Source organism: Pleurodeles waltl, chromosome 6, assembly GCF_031143425.1.
Source record: "Pleurodeles waltl isolate 20211129_DDA chromosome 6, aPleWal1.hap1.20221129, whole genome shotgun sequence".
Taxonomy (NCBI): Eukaryota; Metazoa; Chordata; class Amphibia; order Caudata; family Salamandridae; genus Pleurodeles; species Pleurodeles waltl.
The window spans coordinates 1,194,207,173-1,194,234,258 of record NC_090445.1 but is presented as its reverse complement, the minus strand read 5'-3'; the positions used below and the strand labels follow the sequence as shown (position 1 = coordinate 1,194,234,258).

The window sequence follows — 27,086 nt, the reverse complement described above, 5'->3', positions numbered from 1 at the left end:
CACCCCATTCCACCCCACTCCAATCCACCCCAGCTCACCCAACACAAATCCAATCCACTTCAATCCTCCTAGCCGAACCCAATCTTATCTGCCCCACTCCAGTTTGCCCCAGTCCAACCCAAAACATTCTACACCACTCCAAAACAATCTGTCCCACTCCAATCCAAAACAGTATGCCCCACTCTCATCTAAAATAATATGCCCCACTCCCATCTAAAACAATATGCCCCACTGCAATCAGCTGCACTCCAAACAAAAACAATATGCCCCACTGCAAACCAAAACAATCTGCTCTACTCGAATTCAATTCAATCTGCCCCATTCCAATTCGCCTCACTCCAATCTGCCCCACTTTAATCCCAAACAGTCTGAGGTACTCCATTCCAAAACAATCTGTCCACTTGAATCGGCCCACTCCAATCGGCTTCATTCCAGTCCAAAACAGTCTGCCCCACTCCAATTCACCCACTTCAGTCTGCCCCTCTCCAATCCAAAATAATCTGTCCTACTCGAATCTGCCTCACTCCAATCAAAAACAATACACCCGCTTTAATCCAATCCACCTCTCCTCAATCCAGTCCACCCCACTCTATCCCAATTCACCACACATCCATCTATCCCACTCCCATCCAGTCCTCCCCACTCCCTTCCAATCCACCCCACAAAACCCAATATAGTCCACCCCACTCATCCACTCTAATACAATCTGCCCCACTCCAATATACCTACTCCAATCTGCCTCACTGCAATCTGAAACCACCTGCCCCAGTCTAGTCTGCCCCACTCCAATCCAAAACAATCTGTCCCACCTTAAACCACCCCATTTCAGTCTGCCCCACTCCAATCCATTTCAGTCTGCCCCACTCCAATTAGCCCCACTTTAATTCAAAACACCCCGCCCACTCCAACCTACACCACTTCAATCCCAAATAACCCACTCAAGTCCACAACAATCTGTCCCTCTCGGTTTCGCCCCAATCCAATCCACCCACTTATCCCAATTCATCCCCACTCCAGTTACCCCACTGCAATCCAGTCCACCCCAAACCAATCTAATCTACCCCAATTCAACCCACCCCAATCCATCCCATCCCATTGCAATCCAATACACCTCACCACAATCCAGTGCACTCCAGTACAACCCACCCTACTCCAATACAACCACTCCAGTACACTCCACTCCAATCAGGTTCATTGCTACCCAATCCACCTCAACCCAATCCAATCCATCCACACCTCCCCAAGCCATGCCACTCCAATACAATTCACTATAATCCACCCTTTTCCCATCCAATCTAGTCCACATTAATCCACTCTACTCCAGTCCAGTCCACCACACTCAAAACCACCTTTATCTACCCCTCTCCAATCCAGTCCACCTCTCTCCAGCCAATTCCAATACAGTCCACTTCACCCCACTCCAATCCACTCCACTCCAATTCAGCCCACCCCAATCCATCCCACTCCAATCCACCCATCTCCGTGCAATCCACCGCACTCAACCCCCCCTTCAGTCCACCTGCTCCAATCCACTCCAATCAAACACACAACACTCCAATCCAGTCCACCTGATCCCTGATCCCACTGCAATTCAATCCATCCCACTGCAGCCTACCACACCCCAATCCAAGCCACCCCATTTCAGTACACTCCACTCCAATACACCCCACTCCATTACACCACACTCTACTCCAATCCAGTCCAACCCATCCCAGTTCAGTCCACCCCACTCCAGTCCAGTCTACCCCGCTCCATTCCATCCACTCCACTTCAATACAGTGAATCCATTTCAATCCATCCCACTCCAGTCCAATTTAATCCACCCCAGTCGTCCTCACTTTAATCCAGTCCACCCCACTCTAATCCATTCAACCTCAGCCCTATCACTCCAATCCAAACCACCCTCCCAATCCAGTCCACCCCAATCCACCTCACCCTATTTCAATCCACCCCACTCAAGCCAGTCCACTCTTTCCACCCCACCCTACGTCAAGCCAGTCCACCCCACTCTACCCCAAGCCAGTCCACCCCACTCTACCCCAAGCCAGTCCACCCCACTACTCCAGTCCAATCCACCCAAGTACCTCAATCCACTGCACCCCACTCCACCCTATTCCGTCCCGCTCCACTCATCGAAAGTCTCTGCCACTGAACCGCTGAACTCTATTCTCCTCTACTCAACTCTGTGACACTCTACTCGCCCTACTCCACTCTGTGACACTCCAACAAATCCACTCTTCTCCCCCAATGCACTTTCACACTCCATGTCACTTACTTTTAGCTGTGCTGGACAGCAGCCACACTGGTGTACAACATGGCAAAACACATTGCCATGTGCAATAGCTTCTGTATAGGCAAGTCCTATTGGCTTTGCCAATGCTTATTATTATCTAGAATCGGTGTAGAGCTGATTGCCCAGGGTCTGATGTTGCCTGTGGCTAGCTACCACGTTAAATATCTTTGCCCGCAGAGTCAAATTTGCCAACAGCTGGATAACAATGTTAAAGTTCGACCTCGTTTTCTGTGCCCTACAACAAGGCCGACCTAATGTAGGAAGTGTCCCTTCAGTGCTATTGTTCTGTTGTGCCCGTTTACACGCGTTTGGGAATTTGCACCATTAAATGGCGGCACGAGAAAATCTATCTCAAGACGCAGTTTTAATCAAGCCACGTATCACATATGTTCTGCGTAGTGAAGGCACACTCCTCCATATATCCACCGTGTTTAGTTCTTCTCGGTAGATACTGGCATCTCTTTCACAGTTTCTAATCTGTACTTCCCAGTATCTGGAGATGGGCTTGTATAGTTTTCCCTTTTCACTGGTTAGTCCTTGCATCTCTTGTAAGGGACCGCGTTCTTACGTTTCTGACGTTTTCTCCTCTACACGGCAACTTGAACATGGCTCAAGCCTGACGTAGTGTGCTGCAGGCACTTTTCTGTCGCTGACTCTCGAGTGTTTGTGTACCCTGCCAGACAGTGTGATTCTCTACAATTGTGAACCATACTCGCACAGATAATCCCCTTGACGTCCGCATCATTGCGCACACCATGAAGGAGCAACCACAATTGCTCTCTTCCCAGTGCCTCTCAGACAGCAGAGGTAAGTGGGGCTACCTGCCAGGCCTCCTAAAACGCCATTGTTGGAACAAATACAGTTACACCCTTCACTCCGAGGTTGTCTGGATGTTTAGAGCGAACCTCATGGGTTTTGGGACTTAACAAGTGTAATAGGTTGCTAAACATTGGTGGCGAAAATCATTCGTTTGAAAGTATGTAAATCCTCTAATAGTTTATATCTTTGGGAGGAGTAGGTAAAGCTACTGAAATACTTGGAGCTTTTCGGGTTCCAGCGCGGTAAACCACAAAAGTGGCCTCAGTGATATCTATTCACCAATCATAATGTAAAGCCTCATTGTCGGGTTTCAGAGACCGGAGTGTTGCTTCCGCAAAGGTCCTTGTTTATTGAAGTGATTTGAAGCCGAGGAAGCTTTGGGAAAATCTGTTAAAATTGCAGCCACTTGTCTGTACCAGGATGCACTTTTCATCCTTCCAAAAATAAAGGAAAAAAAAACATAAGTCTTGCCTCGGCCGCACCCTTTTCACTCTGGTGATGCGATTACTAAGTGGTACAATTTTCATCGCAAAAGTATGCATCTTTTAGGATACTGCTCTTTTGCTCTCCTGACGTAATCGACATTTCAGGTGATGTACAAAAGAACACAGGGGTGTAGAAGGCAGCACATTTTTCACTCTTGTTTCTCCTTTGAGGCCATGATCACAAACAGTCTCTACTATTACCTATCATGCCGCCTCTGTTTCCGTTAGAAAACATCGAGATGGGATTCATTCTTATCTAGTGCTCTCATTCTGATTTAACCTAGCTGTTTTAGAGGCACAAATTAAAGGGTTATCAGAAACAGTTTACGTTCTCCCCTTAAGCGTAGAACCACACAGGCTAAACATTGGTGGCGAAAATCATTCGTTTGAAAGTATGTAAATCCTCTAATAGTTTATATCTTTGGGAGGAGTAGGTAAAGCTACTGAAATACTTGGAGCTTTTCGGGTTCCAGCGCGGTAAACCACAAAAGTGGCCTCAGTGATATCTATTCACCAATCATAATGTAAAGCCTCATTGTCGGGTTTCAGAGACCGGAGTGTTGCTTCCGCAAAGGTCCTTGTTTATTGAAGTGATTTGAAGCCGAGGAAGCTTTGGGAAAATCTGTTAAAATTGCAGCCACTTGTCTGTACCAGGATGCACTTTTCATCCTTCCAAAAATAAAGAAAAAAAAAACATAAGTCTTGCCTCGGCCGCACCCTTTTCACTCTGGTGATGCGATTACTAAGTGGTACAATTTTCATCGCAAAAGTATGCATCTTTTAGGATACTGCTCTTTTGCTCTCCTGACGTAATCGACATTTCAGGTGATGTACAAAAGAACACAGGGGTGTAGAAGGCAGCACATTTTTCACTCTTGTTTCTCCTTTGAGGCCATGATCACAAACAGTCTCTACTATTACCTATCATGCCGCCTCTGTTTCCGTTAGAAAACATCGAGATGGGATTCATTCTTATCTAGTGCTCTCATTCTGATTTAACCTAGCTGTTTTAGAGGCACAAATTAAAGGGTTATCAGAAACAGTTTACGTTCTCCCCTTAAGCGTAGAACCACACAGGCAGTGCTTAATTTGTGCTTGTTGTTTCCGGTGCTGAGCACCGGCACTTATTTTTGAGGGCCGGTGCTTAGTCTTCTGCCTCGAGCATTTCCTGCGAGCAAAAGACACACATGGGAAAGACGGAGGAACAGGAAAACGAAAAGGCGTCACAAAGGTAGAAAGCTGAGAGCTGCAAAAGTGAGCTGAAGAGGCAGGGACTGGCTGTAAATAGATTGAAGAGGCCCGAGATGGATTCAGGATTATGCTACTTCAGTATTCCGTGCTCGCACATTTAAATGCAGCCGCCGCGTGTTTAACAGGAGGGCTTTGGACACCGGCCCCTTTTTATTTACAAATTAAGCACTGCACACAGGGCATCCTATTTTATCTGTCAAAATGATGCAGCTACTAGAGAACGTCCACTAGCAAAGCAGTTGTTGAAAACAGCTGACCAAGTGAGATAGCTTCTGAACCACTGTCGTCACCAGGAGAGTGCTAAACAAATTCACGATTCCAGTTAGCACAATTTAGCAGGTTGAAACCGGCCAGATAGACCAAAGTGCACTATATTTTTAAACCTTTGCTTTTTGTCTAGGGCTGTTCAATTCAGCATTATTAGTGAGAAAATGTGGGTGGGCCAGCTGCATTACACAGCGTGGTAGGCTGCTTTTAGAAAGGTGCTCTCAGAAAGCCCTCTTCTCATATTTGTGTGCCCACACTTTTAGTTCGCCTTTTTTAAACTTGTTAGAACACTTCCGAATCATATTGATGGCAGGCGATGCTAGTAGTTTTTCCTGCAATGAAAAGCTGAACGAACAATGGCCATTATAGGCCATATACACTGACTGATAACTCTAAAATCCTCTTAATAAAGGGATACTATTCGCTATGGTGTAACAGATTGCTTGTTATATATAAAACTCCGCTGTCATTTGTCACGCTTTGAGGGAGTTCCTAGTGATTCTCTGAATAGCCTTAAACCGAACATAGTTTTGTCAACAAAATCATTGGAGTCTGACTTGACATGTATTGAAAGCAAGCCATAGAGGTGCCATCTTTTCCAGTTGAAGCTGTGCTATGATCTTTTTGGTCATTTGTGGTTTGTGCCAGATTGTGGAATAATGTGTTTATTACTTCCAATGTAATTTAGATAGACTTCAAGGACATTTTATATGGTAATCTAGGTCCCACGATGAGAGTTGTATATGTGCCTGTAAGCTTTATGCCTCTCATGTTTTCATTGTTTGCCAGAAGCTTAGATCTCATCTTTATATATACTTTATATAAATCTTGACTATTGCCCAAAAGAGAGTGAAGAAAGAACGGTTTGGCAGTGGTCACCTATCATCTGTTACAATGATTCCTACTTCACAGTGAAGAACGTGTTCATGTCAGAGCATACCAGTCATACTTATTGTTTCGCTCTAGATTGGCTAGTTTGCATGAATTAATCATGGCCACTGTCTGTGCTTCTGCTAGCCCAGTCGAGGAGATAATAATTGCTAATGGTCCCACGTGATCAAAGCGTTTCTAGCAAAAACTGGTGTCACCAGAAATATCAATTGTGTTAAACGGATTGACCTGTGAGCACAGAAAAATGCAAGGTAACTTTTCTCATCATAAAAAATTAACAATATGACTAAAAAGTATGAGGCATGTTTGAGGCCCTAAGATACTGAGGGCCATTTGTACAAGCACATTTTTTCATAGACACAGAATGGGTAAAACACTTTGATACTTTGGCCCTGAATGTAGTCGGGCAATATTAACCAAATGTGTCCCCAGAAACATTTGTCACTCAAGCTTTGATTGTCAACTTAGCAGAGTACTTGCCTTGACAACACAAAAAAAATGTAAAAACATAAATTACTGTCTTTGATTTTCCAGACTGTGTGTGGCTCTGGCACATCTAAAATTCTGACCGCTGTTTACAGATTGTTTGGTGTAACGTTTGCCACCTTGTTTAGATGATATAGTACTACAAGCGTCACCAAAAACCTTTGTCCATCTAGAGTAACTGGAGTGCTCACACTGCCATTGTTTGACCATCTATTAGGCATTATTACTTTGTGTTGAAATTGGAATGATGACATGGAGCGGAAAGAGCCAATTGTCATTCCATTTATGAAACATCCTTCTTTGAGGTGCAAGGACCTAGAAACGTCCACAGAGTTTACGGAGCCAATTGTCATTCCATTGATGAAACATCCTTCTTTGAGGAGCAAGAATCTAGAAATATCTATGCCAGCATCCCATCTCCCAAACAACTGACAGCACCAGCAGCTTGTAGAGAACTAACCTTTGGATAATTTTTGGGAGGATACACACCCAGGTAGAGACACTGCATTTGTTTCTGTACTTAACTCAGTTTTAGACAACCAAAAACTATTTTCAGAGATCCATTTGCCTAGGAGGTTTTAGACCTCTCCTCAGCTTTGATAGTTAGAACATGCTATCCTTTTTTAGAATGTATTTGGAGTTGGTGTACAAAACAAAACGTCACTGGACACAGTTATTTCTAGCCAAAATGTCTCAGACAGTGGCTGTCACCCAGTTTGGATCTCAGCTTACATCCTGAGGCATGGAGACAGTTGTGGCTGTTCCTGATCACTGTCATTTCTTTTTTCACTATGTGTGGACTTTGACTAGACTGATATAAAAGTCTGGCATGAGTGTTTATAAGTTCAAAGATTATATATATGTTTTCATCCATGTGGATGTGAGACCTATTTCAGACAGCAAAGTAATTCAAGGCTTCCATAGTTGGAATTAGACACTGAATGAAAAACAACACCCTAAAGCTGGATTTGCCAAAAACAAACCTTTTATTTGTTTGTCAGCTAGCAGAGTTATGGCCTAATGCCTTCTGTTTGATATTATTGGACTCCTTCCCTCCCCATTCAATCTCTGTATCATAGTGGATGCAGATTTCTCTGCCCCAATCAAAATAAATGCTTCCCAGGAAGTTATTCAGTTTACAAGTCTAAGATGACTTCAAGTATTTCTGTTATTGCCACACAAGGTCAAAATGGTCAATGCCATCACATTTCCACCAGTAGCAAATGTTAAAAACAACTTTTCACTGACCAGTAGAACCATGGACGGCCACCTGATACTCCGGTATGAACAGAAGACCTGGATAGATAGATCCCTTACTTATCATGAATATCATGTTGTGATATCAGTATCTTCAAGTAGGTCAGTGCTTCACAAAACAACTAAATAACATGTTTGTGCTTTCTTCACAGTTGACAGAATCATGCCGTCTATAGGCATCTGGTGCTTCTATATACTTGCCATTCACATAGATTACATGTTATCCACAGATATTGTCCTACCATCCATTTGCCCTTAGCACAATCCTGGAGACAGTACATTCTTATCAGTGTGCTTTCATATTCACTACAGCGACTTATGTGACTTCTGCAAGCGTGTATTTGTTTTTAGTTATTGCTTTTATTACACTCAGATGGCCAGTAAGGAATCCAGAGCACTAGATATTCAAGGAAAAGGGAAAGTAGTGATTAAGGGCATGGTTAAGGAGTTGTTCAAGACCACAAATATGGCAGAAGAAGTGGGTCTTCAGTTGTTTTCAAAATGATTTGATGTTAATATTGTGGTGAAGAGGCAGTGAGAGAGTGTTCTAGGTGGAAAAGCTTTGTAGAGACTTGCATCCAACACCTTTGTCCCTAATTGAAAACAAAATTAAATTGTGTTGAGAGGCCAACATTAGGTGATTAGTTGGTTGATAACTTCTGTTCAGCATGGTTCAGATTTTGTACTCTTAGTAACCTATCCGTCTGTAGAGTGTGCGGCTGTAGATACACATGCTCTACATACTCCTGCCATCTAGTTTTGGGCTTGGGCATTTGGTAGTTGTTTTTCTTGGAAGAAATGTTTAGAGTCAGGAGGTGTGCTGCAACTCCTCCCTTGTTTCACAATGTGTATGGCCACAGTCTCCATCTCCTAATATTTGTTTTAACATCAAGCTGACACCAAAGATCGCAGCCTCTGAACTAAGGCGACATGCAGCATCGCAAATACCATTCCTGTCTTCAAGGGCCATGTGGCCAAGTCAGGGTCGCTTAGAAAGGGTAACACCAAGATAGGGCGCCACCCCTGCATGAGTCAGGGATCGAGCTCTAAACACAGACATAAGAGACTGCCACCCTCAGGGTCTCCTCTACCTTCGGATTCTGGCCACCACTGAGAGGAAGCTTTGGGGTTGAATAAGGTTTGGCCACAGGCCTCAACCCTCACTGGCTGTCGAGCTCTACCTGAATCAAGGGCACCCTCCTGACACCCTAAGCCAGTGCTGAAGGACCCAACCAAAACTGGCACCGAAAATCCTGTTTACTCCAAAAGCTTCATTGACATCCGGTTCCGAGGAATCAGAGGCACTGATTCTGCAGCAACTGAAGTATGAGCTTGAAGCCAAATTGAAGAGTCTCTCCATTCAGCCTACCTCGTGGAAAATCTCATTGATAAACCTTCTCTGAAGCCATTAGAAACACTTCCTTGCAAGAAAAGGCATGCTGTCACAGAAGAACCCTACTCAGTAGCCCCTTTAGAGTCGGCATTGTAGAAACATAGGGAGGGGGCACAGGTGCTCTTCCATATGGTCCACCTCTGTCACCAAATCAGCCATCACACTCACGCACACCACCTTCTCTATCTACCCCAGAGTTGCCTGAGGGATCCCAGTGAACTTTTTCAGATGCAGGCAATCCATATGATCCCACCAACCGCCATGACCAGCCCTTAGACGTAGGGCCCACTGTTGATTCCTGGAAAGACTGTAATGTTGACCTCTTCAAGGGCAATCCTGATTTAGACTATTACCTGGTTAAGGCACTTCTATTGGATAATACCACAGCCTGCAAATAAGTTATCCAGAGAGCCACTGCACCTGATAAACTGGACATTCACGTCCTCCAGGAGGAAGAGGGCTTCCTAGATAAGACACTTTCAAATTCGAAAGAGCCAGTAGCAGCTAGGGTTGAGAAAACATAAAAATCCTCACATAGCAATGCTAAATCAATGGCTATACCACACTGACTCCTTAATAGTCCACCTGCAAGAGAACCTGTGTCCAAGTCACAGGTAATGTCCCTACCTCTGTTAAAGAGAAAAATAAAGTGATGCGTTAGGCAAAAGGTTTGGAGTAGGAACAGTTAATTCTGTTGGTCACCTTTCCAGGTATGACTGGTCCAGGGGGAAGGGGATGAAGTGTCGAGTACAAAACCATCTTGAGCTCAAACATTTGTTGCACAGTTCATGCTGCAGACACAGCTTTCAGGGACATTAACACCAATGTTCTCCTCAACCTCCTGCTCAATGAGGAGCATCTCTTCGACCCCCAGGTTGATGAAATGCTTGAAACAATAAATGCAATGAGACAGAGATTGCCAGGTCTGTGAGTACCCTGCCAACTCCAATCACAAGAGGTTCCTTTCACAAGCAACAGCTCTTGAAAGAAGCCAAGACCACTTCACCAGACTCAGTCTTATCACAGAGAGCAGCAAACCTTCCACCAGCAGGCCAGCAGTGGTTACTCCAGTGGTGTATACTGGATTAACAACAACGGGAAGGGCAGAAGTACTTCTGGTAAAGGAGTTTCCACCTCTAAGCAGTGACTCTCCCAACCTCCCTCCCAATCACACATCATTTGTTTGGGGTAGAATATAAGGTTCTCTCTTGCTGGGAGGAAATCACATTAGACCAGTGGGACTTAGCAGTAGTTCACCAAGACTACTGCCTAGAATTTCTCCCATCCCCTCCCAACATCCCACCTTACAGAAACGTCCTCAGCAAAGACAGTCTCCTGCCTCTTGAGGAAGAGGACCACACGCTCGTCCAGAAAGAGGCAACAGAGAGAGTGCCTCTCAGATAAAGGGCACCTACTCTCTTTACTTCCTTTTTCTCAAAAAAAGATGACTCCCGAGGGCTACCTACGACCTCAGACTTCTAAACAGATACATCCTTTAGGAACATTGTCATATGAGAGTCCTGCAGGACATCATCCCTGTGCTCCAACACCGCAAATATATGACAGTTCTCGATCTCAGTGGTGGCTACTGCTGCATATCTGCCTACCCTGCCCATCGCCCCTATCTTTTGTAATAGATATTACTACCAGTTCAAAGTTCTTCCTTTTAGGGTGTCCATGACTCCAATGATGTTCATCATGAAGTGCCTAGCAGTGGTGGCAGTCCAACTTTAAAGAGGTGGTACTCGCATCCTCCCCTACCTCGATGATTGGCTGATGAATAATGCCAGCCTAGCCCACACTTAAGCTCCATTTAATCTGCTCCACAGCTTGGGATTTACCATAAATGCCACCCGGTTCCCACTCCCTCATGAACAGATCTCACCCTTTCTTCTGAGTTCTCTGCTGGTCATGGTTACTGGTAAAGCCTACCTCAACCACCAGAGAGTGTTGGCATCCCAGCAACTGCAGCCTCTTTTTCAGCCCAGTAGTCAGCTCATGGGCAGAATCATCATGTACATTCTAGAGATGAAGGCTTCTTGCATTTCTGTTGTACCTCACACCAAGCTTCACCTGTGTCCCCTTCAAGAGTGTGTTACGAGTTAATAATCACAGGTGGAAGGTTACTAGAAAGATCTAGTGTTGGTAGAGGCCAGCAATAACTGCTCTCTGCATTGTGGGAACTCAACAACTTTCTACAGGGCAGACATTTCTCAGACGTGATTCTGCAGGTGACAGTTGCCACAGATGCCTCTCTTACGTGCTGGGGTGCGCATTTCAACACCATGACCGTACAGTGGGTGTGTACCTCTCAACATATGGGCCATCACATCAGTGCTGACCATTCGCCTAGCCCTCAAAGCCTTCTTCCAGATCATTTGAGGGAAGGTACTTCTCATTAAGATTCACAACATGACTGCCATGAACTACCTCCAGAAACAGAGCCTCATGCATTTTCCTCAGCTCTCACTGCTAGCGCAAGGGATCTGGCAGTGGGCAGTTCTCCACGACGTAGAACGTTTAGCAGAGCATTGCAACTTTGCAGACCTGATCAGCAGGACTTGTCAACAAGTCCATGAGTGGGAGCTCCACGTGCATGTTGTTCACAGGTTCTTTCTGCATTGGGGCACCCCACAAACAGACCTGTTCACCACCTCCGAAAATGCAAATGGCCAACCTTAACTTTTAGGTAGTACCTACAATCAGTGAACAATGCATTATGGATAAACGGGTCAGTGATCTTTGCCATTATTTTCCTCCTCTCCCACTCCTTCCATACGTCATTAGGAAGATGCTACAAACACCCCTGACTTTATTCTAGTGACTCCCACCTTGGTCAGGCAGCCCTGGTACTCCATACTCCTGGAGAGGTCCATCAATCCCCATGAGAAGCTTTTGCTCAAGCTGGACCTAATCACACACACACACACAGGGCCAGACCAGACCCCAGTCAGATCAACTGGGCGATCTAGCACCTGAGTTCCTAGAATTTGGCTAAACCTCACCCAGGAATGCATGACCATTCTGAGAGAAGCATGTAGGCCCACTACTCTTACCTATTACATGTAAAAGTGGAAGAGGTATGCCTGATAGTGCGTTTCTGAAAAGCTGAGGTCCCGAAGACTCAAATCCAGGACATCATCTGCTTTCTATTACAGCTGCAGAAGTCAGGCCTCACTCACACTAGCTGACATAATAGCTTAAATGCAAAACAGGGAGCATTCATTCAGCTAGGACCCCAGTAGTCTAGGTTTTTATGGAGGGTTGTAAGAGGATTATAGTTCCCAGAATGCCTCCTGCCCCATGTGGAGTCCTAATGAAGCCCTCACGAGTTTCAGGGGGCCACCATTTGAACTTTTACACTCATTCTCCCTGCAGTACCTTTCCAGAAAGTTGGCCTTTCTGGTGACCATACTTTCCCTCAGACTTATTAGTGAGCTGCAAACACTCACTTTGAACCATTCATTCAGGTTCACAAAGATAGGATTGCTCTCGGGAACAATCCTGAATTTCTCCCAAAGGTCTTACCTTTTCACTTCCATCAGCTTATAGTGTTCAGAGTCTTACTTGCACAGACAGATTTTGTAGTGGAAAGAGAACTACACATTTTAGATGTTAAGAGTTCTTTTATATTACATTACCAGGACAATTCCTTTTGTAAGTTTGAAAAGCTCTTTATAGCCGTTACAAAACCTCACACATGTCATTCCATCTCTAAGGCAGATATAGCAAGATGGGTAATCAAATTCATCCAAACTTGCTACTGATAAGCTAAGAGACCCCTACTTATTTTACCCAGGGCACATACTAGCTGTAAGGAAGTGGCAACCATGTCTCTCTTTGGGGAACATCCTACTACCTGATATATGCAAATTGGCCACCTGATCAACATCATTCACTGTTGCCAAGCTCTATTGCATGGACTCTTAGAATGCCATAAACATTTAGCTTCAAATGTGTATATTCCACCCGACATCTTCTTGTCCCACCCTATTCTACTGTAGTGTCTTATCTCCACCTTCACTATCACCACTTCTTGGCTAATGGATGTCCCTTTCATAAATATGTAATGTAGTGCATTTTTTCTCCTACCAGTATTTCTCCATTACTGTGCTTTGCCCCATCACCCTGTGAGTTTATGACAGCATCGGACCCACTAGTAATCTGTGGGTTTGAGGAAGAGGAGCTTTTGTAAAACTTTCAGTTGCTGGAACTTTTACCACATTTTGGTAAACCTTCCAGTTGCTCTCTGCTCTGCAGCTAAATCTTTCATAAAGAATGCCACATTTGTAATTGTTTCAAGAATGTCTCTTTATACTTCATCCAATAATACCTTCCAGTTTCTCGGCATGCCTGTGGTCTCTCAACACCCCTTTGAAACCAATCAACAAAATGAAAGTCACAGAAGAGCATGTTCCAGGCTATTTCAATCATACTTTCAATACCTCTTCTTCTGAATATCAGAAGGGCTGTTTTTGCCTGGAGAGCCATTTCATAAAAAGATAGAAATTTTCTTCTCTACTTAACCCCGTCATCTAATTGATTCTTGGCACCTTTCCATTTTACCAATCTTAAGTCAGTATTTTTAAATATGTTATGTCCTCTGTTCTTTAGTTTGTGAATGGGTTACCCAACTCTGCCTCCTTATCAAACCACTCTTGGGGACAACCCCACAACTCAGCTCCCTTAAACATTCCATCTATCCTGAGTAAATTCTCCATGTGTGTTTCCCAGACTTCCCGTTGCCCCTATTTTCACTCCCATTTCCGTGTTCTGCGTACATACAGTTCACAAAACTCCTGTCTAGTATCCACAGACCTTTTCAATTGTTTGTTCTCATAAATAACCTATACCTTTATTCTCTCTTTTTGCAAGTCCGTCGACAATACTGATTTGCCTCCAACTGTAACACCACATCTGTATTTGCTTACTTACAAGCATATTTATAAATAGGCTGTGCATCATTTCACCCTGTTGTACTTGTATAGTTCTGAGAAGCATTTTGTAGGGTTTTAAGAGGTCGTTTTCAAGATCCACCTGCGAGGGTTACTCTACACTGCCCTTTCTGATTCCTGCAAATTGAAGGAGGTGAAAAGCCCATGCATACAACTTTGAATTCGTCCTCGACCATCACCCCTCCCTACCCCTTCTCTTTTGGACTATTCTTCTGCTGCATTGTCAGAGCCTTTAATATGTTTCAGTTTGTTTTTAGTGTTTTGAAGTAAAGCACAAGGGAACTCAGTTAAACACCCAAGTAACTTTCACATCCAAACACATCATCAGGTCTCAGATACTGCAGTTCTCTTCTTCCTAGTCTCTTTTGTGTTGCTTTGCTCTAGGTCACTGTTGCACAGTACTTTGTACTCTGTCAGAATCCTACATATTGTTTTTGTCTGACTTGTGGGTTTCAATGATAAATTTGTGTGTGATGTATCTTGATTTGGATCTGATCTTTCTTTCCGTCCAGTGATAAGTACATTATTTCACTGCTCCTTTTACACCATTTTGTCACTCCTATTTTGAAACATCATATTATTTGAATCCTCAATTTCACTGGTGTTTTCTAACCATCCTCCACATTTCGTATAATTATTATTGCTTCTTCCCTTCTCCCTTTGTGTGGCAGTACCACTCCCAAAGAGCTTGGGCTGTTAACGTTCACAACATCTTTTGCAAACTTCTGCAGGAATTGATGTCATTGAGGTTTTCTTTTTGTGTACCTCTCTGCTTGGATGCTTTTCAATGAACTCTCCAAAATAGAACCGGAAGCTTTCCCCACTTTCCTTACTTGAACTCCTCCCTTCTCTTTCTGCCCCGTGACTATGGTGGAATCCATAAATCCACTGTAGAATGGCCAAGATTTAGACCAAAACTGAAATGGGCTGCCTATAATTGTAAGTACTAATGCTCTTCAAATGTTTTATGTAGCTATGCTGCCTTATTTGCACCTCTTCCGCTCTAGAATCCGCTGCCTCTAGTCACACCCGGACTGAGCTCCACTCAAAGGTGGCTGCCGCAGTTATGCGTCTGTGAAGGACTTTCCCCTTCCTTCTTTTCCTTACTTATATTTGGTGTCAGGTAGCAGGTCCTTATTTTGATGGCAGGTTCTCGAAACCAGGCTGCTAACTCTAACTCTTGTTTCAAGAGTATTTTGTGCAAGGATGCTCATAATACCTTCTGGCCACGAGTCTTGCAGCTGCAGCATATCTATGTTGTAGCTTACCGAAGCAAACCTGAGTAGTTTACCTTCACCATTGATCGCTGTTCTGTCTAACTTGCATGCCTGGCTGGCCGGCCACACATTTGATGTTTAGCTCTGTGAAGTGGGCCATCAGGAATGCACATTACAAAGAGGGTCCGCCTGCTGAGTTCCGGGAGAGCTCCTTGTATGCTAAGTTGGACCATCCCACCTGAAAGGAAAACAAAAAAATGCGGAGGGAGCAGCAATTTGAAAAATAACATAACGAGATGGATAACTGGTTTGCATTAATTAGAGGACTTCAGAAAGCCCTCCATTTCAACTGTGAAAGGCAGTTTAACATGAGCTATAAGTACTGTAGCGTTTTCTGACCTGATGGTTACTTTATAACGCACGTAACAAATAAGATAATTCTACATCAAGCACATCACTGTAAAAGTAAAAAGGAAATATCCGTTCAAGAGACAAACACATACGTTACAGCAACATTTTTTATTTTGAAGCATAAAAAGTTATCTACTTGTATCCTTACAGAACATACTAACATTTTAGCCGCAGGGCCGGCGGGCCAGATTGATCAACAATTTGTACTGGTGCAAAGTCAACAAAAGTGATGAAAACCGTTGCAAAGTGTAGATTTGTTATTTACTTTCCAACGTAAAACTTGTTTGTAAAGTTTCCAACAAATAAAACACGGCAGCTCTCTGCTTCACCTTGCAGCAGGGGGTGCCCAGGAGTGGTACTTGCCATGCAGCCACCTATGGTTTACCACGCAAAGCCTGATCTTCTGTTAGTTGACACCAAAAAGTGTATGCCTCCTTGAGGCAGGTGTTACAAGAGAAAAACTTTCTTTTCTCCAAACGTTTCTAACTTTGATTATCTGCCGTACGGTCCAGCACCCGTACAAAGTGGGAAAAGTATAAAGGTACGTTTAAGCATGTTATTTGGTACTAGAAGGGCACAATCCCAGTTCAGAATGTATGCTTGACTCAATCGGATGCCTTTGCACTATGGTGCAAAGGTGTGTGCATGGTGCTAGGCAGTCAGAAGATGCACCGGCACTTGCGATGAGAGCAGCAGTGATGTATCTTAGTATATATGGGGCTGTTCTGCTCTCGCCCTTTAACTTTGGTTACTTGACGGCATTGCCTGAAAAAAGAGTAAATGTGCCTCTACAGGTGCACCTCTCCAAACAACATGCATATAAACCATAGACTTACTAGACACGTCTAATAGTAGCTAGTAACATGCGTCTGTACCAGTGGCAATCTTGGAAACATATTGTAGTGTTAATGCAACTGGCTGCTTGTTTCCTTTTTGTTAATCTTAATTTTTATTTTTATTTTTTTTAAGTAAGAATGGAGAATATAAATGAAGAACGAGTGATGGCCCTAAAATATAACAGAAAATATGTACCTAAAGCTTTGCTCTTTTTAGTCCCCCAAGGCTTAAGTGACCTCTGGTTACACAGGAGGTAGATCGCACTCTTGTGTGAAGCACAATCTTGCTATGACCCCGTTGTGAGGTGTTCACTTTAGCAATTCACAATCCGGCATTTTGCCTGTCCTGGTCTTGCTTCAATACAGTGGCATAACATAGGCACCCGCGACACAGTGGGGCTCTAAGCTCCAGGGGGCCCCCTCAACACAGTACCCTGGCCTGAGAGCTCCTGACTGAGTCCAGGAAGGGTGTGGGGAGAGTTGGGCTTTCATGTACTTTGCATGGTGGGCCCCTCAAGTTTTGTTCCGCCACTGCTTTAATATGTCTAGTCCTGTCCAAATTACCAGGACAGTTCCTCTTCAGTTGAGAACACAACCAACTCTAGACCAGTTCCAATCTTCTTAGGCCTCATCTTTGTGGTATACCTTGAGTCTTGCCACACAGTAAGCACGGGACCCACGTAAAAGCATACCTGTTGCAATTAAGGAGGCTATTACAACAAACAACAAGGTGATGCAAGGGCTGCTTGAATTTCAGCCACTGTTGATTGTTGGGGCATGTTTCAGACGATTGCAGAACTCAAGCTATACCTGTCTAGAATGGCCTAGTGGATGGAAAGCAGTGGACTGGAATGTCTTAAAGTGTTTCATAAAGGCAGACAGTAACTCCAGAAACGTATTGACCTTTCACCTGCCCCCCCACTCTTGAAATTGAAGAAAGGAACTCCTACCACGAGTGATATTTATGGAGGTGGCCAGAAAGTCAGTGGCAAGGTACATCTAAATTCTAAAGGGATGCGAAGCATAAAGTACGGAAAAGGAAAATCATATATACTTTTTATGAATATTGGTGATTACCACGCGTGCATTCACTATGCATTCTTTTACAACACGCTGTATTGTATCCTTGGTCTTTACTACACCCTTTTCATGGTCACAACGGATGTGTGTGTGTTTGTGTGTATATTAAAATACCTTTACAAGCCCTTACTTGCCCTTCCCAACCAAGAACACCGTAAAAACCTTTACACCCCTTAATTCCCTTATAAAAATATATTGACATTCATATGCCTACCTGGTAGAGTCCCACATAGTAGAGTGCCATAAAACAGCTGTAAACTGTGGTAAGACAGCGCGTTGTAATGACTACATGCCCATTTTTACCCTGCTGGAGCATTTATAGGGGGCACAAACACATCGAAGTAGCAGGAAAGACAAGTCTTGGAAGTACAGAAAAAGGATTAGGCCTGGAAGACATCACAAATTGGCTGGATACTTTTGTGATTGTGAAAGCCATCACTATTGATAAACGCCCCAAACAGAGCCCCACCATTGTGATGCGCAAGCAGTGCATCATTGACAAGTATAGGCAGTAAGCTGACCTGTGTTGGTTATAGTTTGACCTACGTTTCAGACAAGGTATGGAATTAGTAGTGGGTATGAAAATGGACCAGATGGGTCCAGCTAAATTGATGGTAGAAATGAGTGGGGAACCTGGCCATGCCAGAGACAGAAGTGTGAAAGACCAGTAGTAGAGCACATTCAAATGTGGCAATACGATTATATTCTAAGCCACTTGGCTCTCCACAAGCAATTCCTTTGCCACAGCATAGCTTTTTGTGGTACACATTCATTAGCACACATTTGGGAGCTTAAGGAGTCAACCCTTGTGATGCCGTAGGTCTAGAAACACTTTTCAGGGCTTGGTTCAGAAGTCACATATCTAAGAACAGCCCAACCTAATCCAGTCCTTCAGCCAGATTCTACGGGGCATCCCAAAGTTCCCGTAACACCTGTGTGAAGCAGAAGCTCAACTGCAGCTTCACACGTACAGGCACAGCAGCCACAGCACTTACAATTGCAGATGTATACTAAGAAACCACAGCAGCAATCAGGTGTAGTTGAGGGCCAATAGCTTTTAAGTGAATCAATAGTAGGCATATGTTGATAGCACAGAACTCTGAAGTACTCAGTACTTTCATGAGCCTGCTACCCTTGCTGGAACCTTCTATAAATCATTTTGCCTAGTTAACCAATATAGTTGGAACAACATTTAAAATACACAATTTAGCTCATTTAAAAAAAATGAAACGTAGGTGTTGCCTCTCAGTCGCCTCAAGAAAAGGTATTGCTCCTCCTGGCAGAGTGGCTCACTTGTGGACACAACTTGGAGAGCACACAGGTACAGTACAGTTGTCCACTAAGAAAAATAATTAGAAGAATCATTTCCGTCGACCTCACCAGGAATTCAGGGTTTGGGTCCTTTAGACGGCCTTTTGTATTCTGTTAACTCCTCCGCAGTATGGTCAATACCTTCTACGCTGAGGTGCTGCCTCACTGTGGTTCTTATTTATTGTGTTTTGCAATTACCTTCTCCTTCAGTCCGTCCTTCAGCCTTGTAGGAATAACTTACTTCAGTCTCGGAGGAGTTTATCATTTAGTTTCGGATTTTGGGTAGTCTAGGTTCTGTTCCAACTACTGTGGCTAGGTGATGTTTGATGTTGACCTGCATGAAGTTCAGAGCTAAGTGGCAATTCCATTTCCTCAGGTTGCTACACCCCACTAGTACAACTCTTGCACAAAATGGAAGGTTTTGGTGCGGGAGGCATACAGGTTCAGCCTTTACATAGATGCAGAGTCCAAAGTGTGAAGATAAAGCACAAGGTTAAATCAAATTGGAGCAGTGAAGGCGTGCTTATAAAATGTAAAAACAAATGCAGCAGGGGAATGTCAATGTTCATTGATTTTCAGTTTCAAGAGAGAGTTTTTGTAGAAACGAGAAGGGCTTGAGTTAAAATAATCTGCAGTAAATACTAATGTTCGATGGCATCTGTCGCTGTAGATACACATGTTCTGCATAGCTCGCCATCTGGTGTTGGGTCGGAGTGTTACAAGTTGTTTTTCTTCGAAGAAGTCTTTCGAGTCACGGGACCGAGTGACTCCTCCTTCTGTCTCCATTGCGCATGGGCGTCGACTCCATCTTCGATTGTTTTCTTTCCGCCATCGGGTTCGGACGTGTTCCTGTCGCTCCGAGTTTCGGAACGGAAAGTTAGTTAATATCGGAAGATTTTCGTCGGTATTGTTGCGTTCGGGATCGGCGTAGTTAGAGTCAACACCGCATCGAAGATCGACGTGCTCCGGTGCCCTTCGGGGTAGTTTTCGATCCCCCGTCGGGGCCTGGTCGGCCCGACCGCGTGTCGAACAACGTCGATGGAACGGACCCCGTTCCGTTTTTGTCCCAAATGCCACAACAAATACCCGTATACAGACCAACATTTGATCTGTAACCTGTGCCTGTCGCCTGAGCACAGTGAAGAGACTTGCGAGGCCTGTCGTGCGTTCCGGTCCCGAAAGACACTCCGTGACCGTCGAGCCAGGAGACTTCAGATGGCGTCCACGCCGACAGCGCACCGAGAGTTCGAGGAACAAGAGGAAGAAGAAACCTTTTCGATCCACGAATCGGACTCCGAGGAATTCGACGATCAAAGAACCGTGAGTAAGACGTCGAAAACAACACAGAAGAAAAGTGACAAGGCCCAGGGGACGCCACTGCCACCAGGCCATGGCTCCACCCTTAAATTCGGTGACCGACCATCGGCACCGAAAAAGGCCAAAACAGTGCCGAGATCGTCCGACTCCGGTCGAGACACCGGCACGCTGCCTTCTCGGGATCGAGAAAGTGCTGGAGAAAAGCAACGACGCCGAGACAGTGGCACCGACGAAGATCGACGCCGAGAGGTTTCGACGCCAAAAAAGAAAAAAGCCACCTCAGAGCCAAAAAGAGATACAGGCAGGGTTTCGGTGCCGAAACAACCCGTAACCGACCCAGGTCCAGGCTCTTATACAGAGGAACAATCACTGTCCTCTCAGATGCGAAAGCATAGGTTTGAGGAAGAGCTGCAATCCACCGAAGTGGACCATCCCAAAAACGTATCTTCATACAGCAGGGAACGGGAAGAATAAGCACCCTTCCCCCTATTAGGAGAAAAAGGAGACTGGAGTTTCAAACAGACCAGGCGCCACAAACAAAAATGGTGAAAAAGGTGACTCCGCCACCCTGTCCTCTACCTGTAATTAACGTCTCACCAGCGCAAACTCCGTCACATTCCCCGGCTCACACCACCATGAGCCAAGGTGACCAGGATCAAGACGCTTGGGACTTATATGACGCCCCAGTGTCGGACAACAGTCCGGAGGCATATCCAACAAAGCCCTCACCACCAGAAGACAGCTCAGCATACTCTCAAGTGGTGGCTAGAGCAGCACAATTCCACAACGTAAACCTCCACTCAGAACAAGTCGAGGATGACTTTTTATTCAATACCCTCTCCTCCACCCACAGCTCCTACCAAAGCCTGCCTATGCTGCCAGGTATGCTTCGGCACGCAAAGGAAATATTCAAGGAGCCGGTCAAAAGTAGGGCAATAACGCCAAGGGTGGAAAAGAAGTATAAGGCACCTCCTACAGACCCTGTTTTCATCACCACACAGCTGCCACCAGATTCCGTCGTAGTAGGAGCAGCTCGGAAAAGAGCCAACTCCCACACATCTGGGGATGCACCACCCCCAGATAAAGAGAGCCGCAAGTTCGATGCAGCTGGGAAAAGAGTCGCAGTACAAGCTGCAAACCAGTGGCGCATCGCTAACTCTCAAGCACTACTTGCGCGCTATGACAGAGCCCATTGGGATGAGATGCAACACCTCATCGAGCATCTTCCCAAGGAACTACAAAAGAGGGCAAAGCAGGTGGTTGAGGAAGGGCAGAACATATCAAATAACCAGATACGTTCTTCTATGGACGCAGCAGACACAGCTGCAAGAACAATTAATACATCTGTGACCATTAGAAGGCACGCATGGCTAAGAACGTCTGGGTTCAAACCAGAGATACAGCAGGCAGTGCTCAATATGCCATTCAACGAAAAACAACTGTTCGGACCAGAAGTGGACACGGCAATCGAAAAACTTAAAAAAGACACTGACACTGCTAAAGCCATGGGCGCACTCTACTCCCCGCAGAGCAGAGGAACCTACAGCACCTTCCGCAAGACACCCTTTAGAGGGGGGTTTCGGGGTCAGGCCACACAAGCCAGCACCTCGCAGGCAACACCGTCCAGCTACCAGGGACAGTACAGGGGAGGCTTTCGGGGCCAATACAGAGGAGGGGAATTCCCTAGGAATAGAGGAAAATTTCAAAGCCCAAAAACCCCTACAACCAAGCAGTGATGTCACTCACCCCCTCCACACAACACCAGTGGGGGGAAGAATAGGTCATTATTACAAAGCATGGGAGGAAATAACTACAGACACTTGGGTCTTAGCAATTATCCAACATGGTTATTGCATAGAATTCCTACAATTCCCTCCAAACATACCACCAAAAGCACAGAATTTATCAAAACAACATTCCGAACTCCTGGAAATAGAAGTTCAAGCACTATTGCAAAAGAATGCAATCGAATTAGTACCAAACACACAAACAAACACAGGAGTCTATTCACTGTACTTCTTAATACCAAAAAAGGACAAAACACTGAGACCAATCCTAGACCTCAGAATACTAAACACCTACATCAAATCAGACCACTTTCACATGGTCACGCTACAAGAAGTGTTACCATTGCTAAAACTACAGGACTACATGACAACCTTAGACCTCAAAGATGCGTATTTCCATATACCAATACATCCGTCGCACAGGAAATACCTACGGTTCGTATTCAAAGGAATACATTACCAATTCAAAGTATTGCCTTTTGGTTTAACAACCGCACCAAGAGTCTTTACAAAATGTCTAGCAGTAGTGGCTGCACACATCAGAAGGCAGCAAATACATGTATTCCCGTATCTAGACGACTGGCTAATCAAAACCAATTCACTAACAAAGTGCTTACAACACACAAATCAAATCATACAAACCCTTTACAAACTAGGGTTCACCGTCAACTTTGCAAAATCCAACATTTTGCCTTGCAAAGTACAACAATACCTGGGAGCCATAATAGACACAACAAAAGGAGTAGCCACTCCAAGTCCACAAAGAATTCAAAATTTCAACAAGATCATACAACGCATGTATCCAACACAAACAATACAAGCAAAGATGATATTACAACTCCTAGGCATGATGTCTTCATGCATAGCCATTGTCCCGAACGCAAGACTACACATGAGGCCCTTACAACAGTGCCTAGCATCACAATGGTCACAAGCACAGGGTCACCTTCTAGATCTGGTGTTAATAGACCGCCAAACTTACCTCTCGCTTCTATGGTGGAACAGTATAAATTTCAACAAAGGGCGGCCATTCCAAGACCCAGTGCCACAATGCGTAATAACAACAGATGCTTCCATGACAGGGTGGGGAGCACACCTCGATCAACACAGCATACAAGGACAATGGAACGTACATCAAACAAAACTGCATATAAATCACCTAGAAATGCTAGCAGTTTTTCAAGCATTAAGGGCTTTCCAACCAATTATAACTCACAAATACATTCTTGTCAAAACAGACAACATGACAACAATGTATTATCTAAACAAACAGGGGGACACACACTCAACGCAGTTGAGCCTTCTAGCACAGAAGATATGGCGATGGGCAATTCACAACCACATTCGCCTAATAGCGCAGTTTATTCCAGGGATCCAGAATCAACTTGCAGACAATCTCTCTCGAGATCACCAACAGGTCCACGAATGGGAAATTCACCCCCAAATTCTAAACACTTACATCAGACTCTGGGGAACACCTCAAATAGACTTGTTTGCAACAAGAGAGAACGCAAAATGCCAAAACTTCGCATCCAGATACCCACACAGGCAGTCCCAAGGCAATGCCCTATGGATGAAATGGTCAGGGATATTTGCCTACGCTTTTCCTCCTCTCCCTCTCCTTCCTTATCTGGTAAACAAATTGAGTCAAAACAAACTCAAACTCATTTTAATAGCACCAACTTGGGCAAGGCAACCCTGGTACACAACACTGCTAGACCTATCAGTAGTACCCCACATCAAATTGCCCAACAGGCCGGATCTGTTAACACAACACAACCAACAGATCAGACATCCAGATCCAGCATCGCTGAATCTAGCAATCTGGCTCCTGAAATCCTAGAATTCGGACACTTACAACTTACCCAAGAATGTATGGACGTCATAAAGCAAGCCAGAAGGCCGTCCACTAGGCACTGCTATGCAAGTAAATGGAAGAGGTTTGTCTGCTACTGCCATCATAATCCGATCCAACCTTTACACGCAACTCCAAAGGACGTAGTGGGTTACTTGCTTCACTTACAAAAATCTAACCTAACCTTCTCTTCCATTAAAATACACCTTGCGGCAATATCTGCATACCTGCAGACTACCTATTCAACTTCCCTATATAGGATACCAGTCATTAAAGCATTCATGGAAGGCCTTAAAAGAATTATACCACCAAGAACACCACCTGTTCCTTCATGGAACTTGAATGTTGTCTTAACAAGACTCATGGGTCCACCTTTTGAACCCATGCACTCTTGCGAAATACAGTTCCTAACCTGGAAGGTTGCATTTCTCATCGCCATTACATCTCTAAGAAGAGTAAGCGAAATTCAGGCGTTTACAATACAAGAACCTTTTATACAACTACACAAAAATAAAGTCGTCCTAAGGACTAATCCTAAATTTTTACCAAAGGTTATTTCACCGTTCCACCTAAATCAAACAGTGGAACTACCAGTGTTCTTCCCACAGCCAGATTCCGTAGCTGAGAGGGCACTACATACATTAGATGTCAAAAGAGCATTAATGTACTACATTGACAGAACGAAAAACATCAGAAAGACTAAACAACTATTTATTGCATTCCAAAAACCTCATGCAGGAAACCCAATATCAAAACAAGGTATAGCCAGATGGATAGTTAAATGCATCCAAATCTGCTACCTTAAAGCAAAACGACAACTGCCCATTACACCAAGGGCACACTCAACCAGAAAAAAAGGTGCTACCATGGCCTTTCTAGGAAACATCCCAATGCAAGAAATATGTAAGGCAGCCACATGGTCTACGCCACACACGTTCACCAAGCACTACTGTGTAGACGTGTTATCCGCACAGCAAGCCACAGTAGGTCAAGCCGTGTTAAGAACATTATTTCAAACCACTTCCATTCCTACAGGCTGAGCCACCGCTTTTGGGGAGTTAACTGCTTACTAGTCTATGCAGAACATGTGTATCTACAGCGACAGATGCCATCAAACTGAAAATGTCACTTACCCAGTGTACATCTGTTCGTGGCATCAGTCGCTGGAGATTCACATGTGCCCACCCACCTCCCCGGGAGCCTGTAGCAGTTTGGAAGTTAGCTTCAACTTTGTACATTTGTATATATATTATTTTAACCTTAAATAGGTACATACTTAGTCACTCCATTGCATGGGCACTATTACTACAACACAACTCCTACCTCACCCTCTGCGGGGAAAACAATCGAAGATGGAGTCGACGCCCATGCGCAATGGAGACAGAAGGAAGAGTCACTCGGTCCCGTGACTCGAAAGACTTCTTCGAAGAAAAACAACTTGTAACACTCCGACCCAACACCAGATGGCGAGCTATGCAGAACATGTGAATCTCCAGCGACTGATGCCACGAACAGATGTACACTGGGTAAGTGACATTTTCATTACCTAACCCACGTACCTATCCCTCGCTAGCATTCGATTTACAGCAATGTGATTATTGTTGGGTTTTAAGGTAAGCTACATTAATAGAGCATTAAGTAGAGATTGCCTTTGGAGAACCCTTATTAGAGATAAAAATTTGTATGCAGTTGTTATGGCTGAATAAAATATAAAATCATGGAAACAAAAAAATGATGGAAAGACTAAGTAGTACTTATAGAGACCAAGAAGGAAGAGACAGTATAAATGGACCACTACAGTGGACTGTGAAAAGTAAACCGAAGCAACGACTTTGCAGTAGCACTAAAGTGTAATCCTTTTATTGCCGATCCCTGACATAAAGCGCAACCTTTGTTGCCTGCCCTCCTTTCACATATAATGGCATATAATTGTTCAAGGTGAGGATAGAAACCAAGAAGGCAACATCGTTTGGATGAACTCCAACTTATACCGTTGAAAAGAGGACAGAAAAGACAGACAATTGAATCATTTAAAAACCTATTTCAATGGAAATAATAATTAGTCTTCTGTATTTACATATTTAAATTTTTTGTAAATTATGGTGCATTTTTCTTGTATCTCACTCTTCCTTACATCTAATGTGGTAACCATATAGTTTAGCCAATTACAAAAGGCATTTTTTTTTTTTACAGAAAATGTTATAACGCTTGGTAGAACATTGGATATATGTGCTGCATAAACCATAAATACAATGTGCATTGCTTTTTAAAGATATTTTTTCCAGAAGGAAAATAGTGTGGCCATTTTCTGTGTCTGATTAATGTTTTTTTTTTTGTTATAAATATTTTTCAGATTGATCTTGTACAAGTCAAACAAGCTTTTACGCAAATCTACCAGAAAACTCTCGCATCGATGATTTCAAGTGACACATCTGGCGACTACCGACGTTTACTTGTCGCAATTACTGGTCAATAGAACAAGTGTTTATTTAAGCACAGCGGACTGTACCATTAGTCAAACATAGGAATGCATAGATACGGGAATGTTAATGCTGTCTATATAGAGTATGCAAGCATAAGGGTTCTGAATGAAAATATAGTTGAGGGTTTTTAATCAAACCTCTGTAATCACGACTATCACATTAGATTGTGTTTGTTTACATGTTAAACTTGCCTTAATTAAAAAGTATGAAAATGTATTTTCCACTTCAAATAATAAATGTACATTTATTCAAGAAAGCACCATTTCTTGTGTTGATTCTTTAAACTGAACATCTTGGTTTGTAGCCTAATTCCTAGTTGTCAGTATTTGCACTGAGATACGTGGCTTTCAATTATTTGGGTCAGCTGATTAGTTGCAGGTCTACTCTTGATAAGAGATACGTGGTTTTGGGAGTGTACCGATGCAGTTAGCGGAGACTTGCGTAGGCCTTCTTCTGTTCTGAAATTTGCAGGTGGAGACCTGTCAGCTCAGGTACCCCATGCCGCCTTCCATTGTGGTCACCGACCCTCCCTTTTTTAAACATATCAGTAATGTTGATCTGCAAGTTTTAATACCAGACGCTGGGCGTAGATGTCTTACTGCAGCTCTCGTTCATTATGCAGTTTTTATTGATTTGAACATCAAAAACATTAGGTGGATTTGCATTTCTAATTATTCTTTTTATTATCACGG

The 27,086-nt window shown here is 44.0% G+C and overlaps 1 protein-coding gene across 2 annotated transcripts in view; it reads left to right on the top strand.

The window, feature by feature from the left end:
- ANXA7 (annexin A7) overlaps nucleotides 1–26,650 on the top strand; it is a 387,587-nt gene extending 360,937 nt beyond the window's left edge. For both annotated transcript variants that reach the window (XM_069240454.1, XM_069240455.1), the window contains exon 13: nucleotides 26,265–26,650. In XM_069240454.1, coding sequence (XP_069096555.1) covers nucleotides 26,265–26,387 — 123 coding nt within the window. In that variant the 3' untranslated portion in view covers nucleotides 26,388–26,650. The remainder of the gene's footprint in view (nucleotides 1–26,264) is intronic.
- Nucleotides 26,651–27,086: the final 436 nt, after the last annotated feature.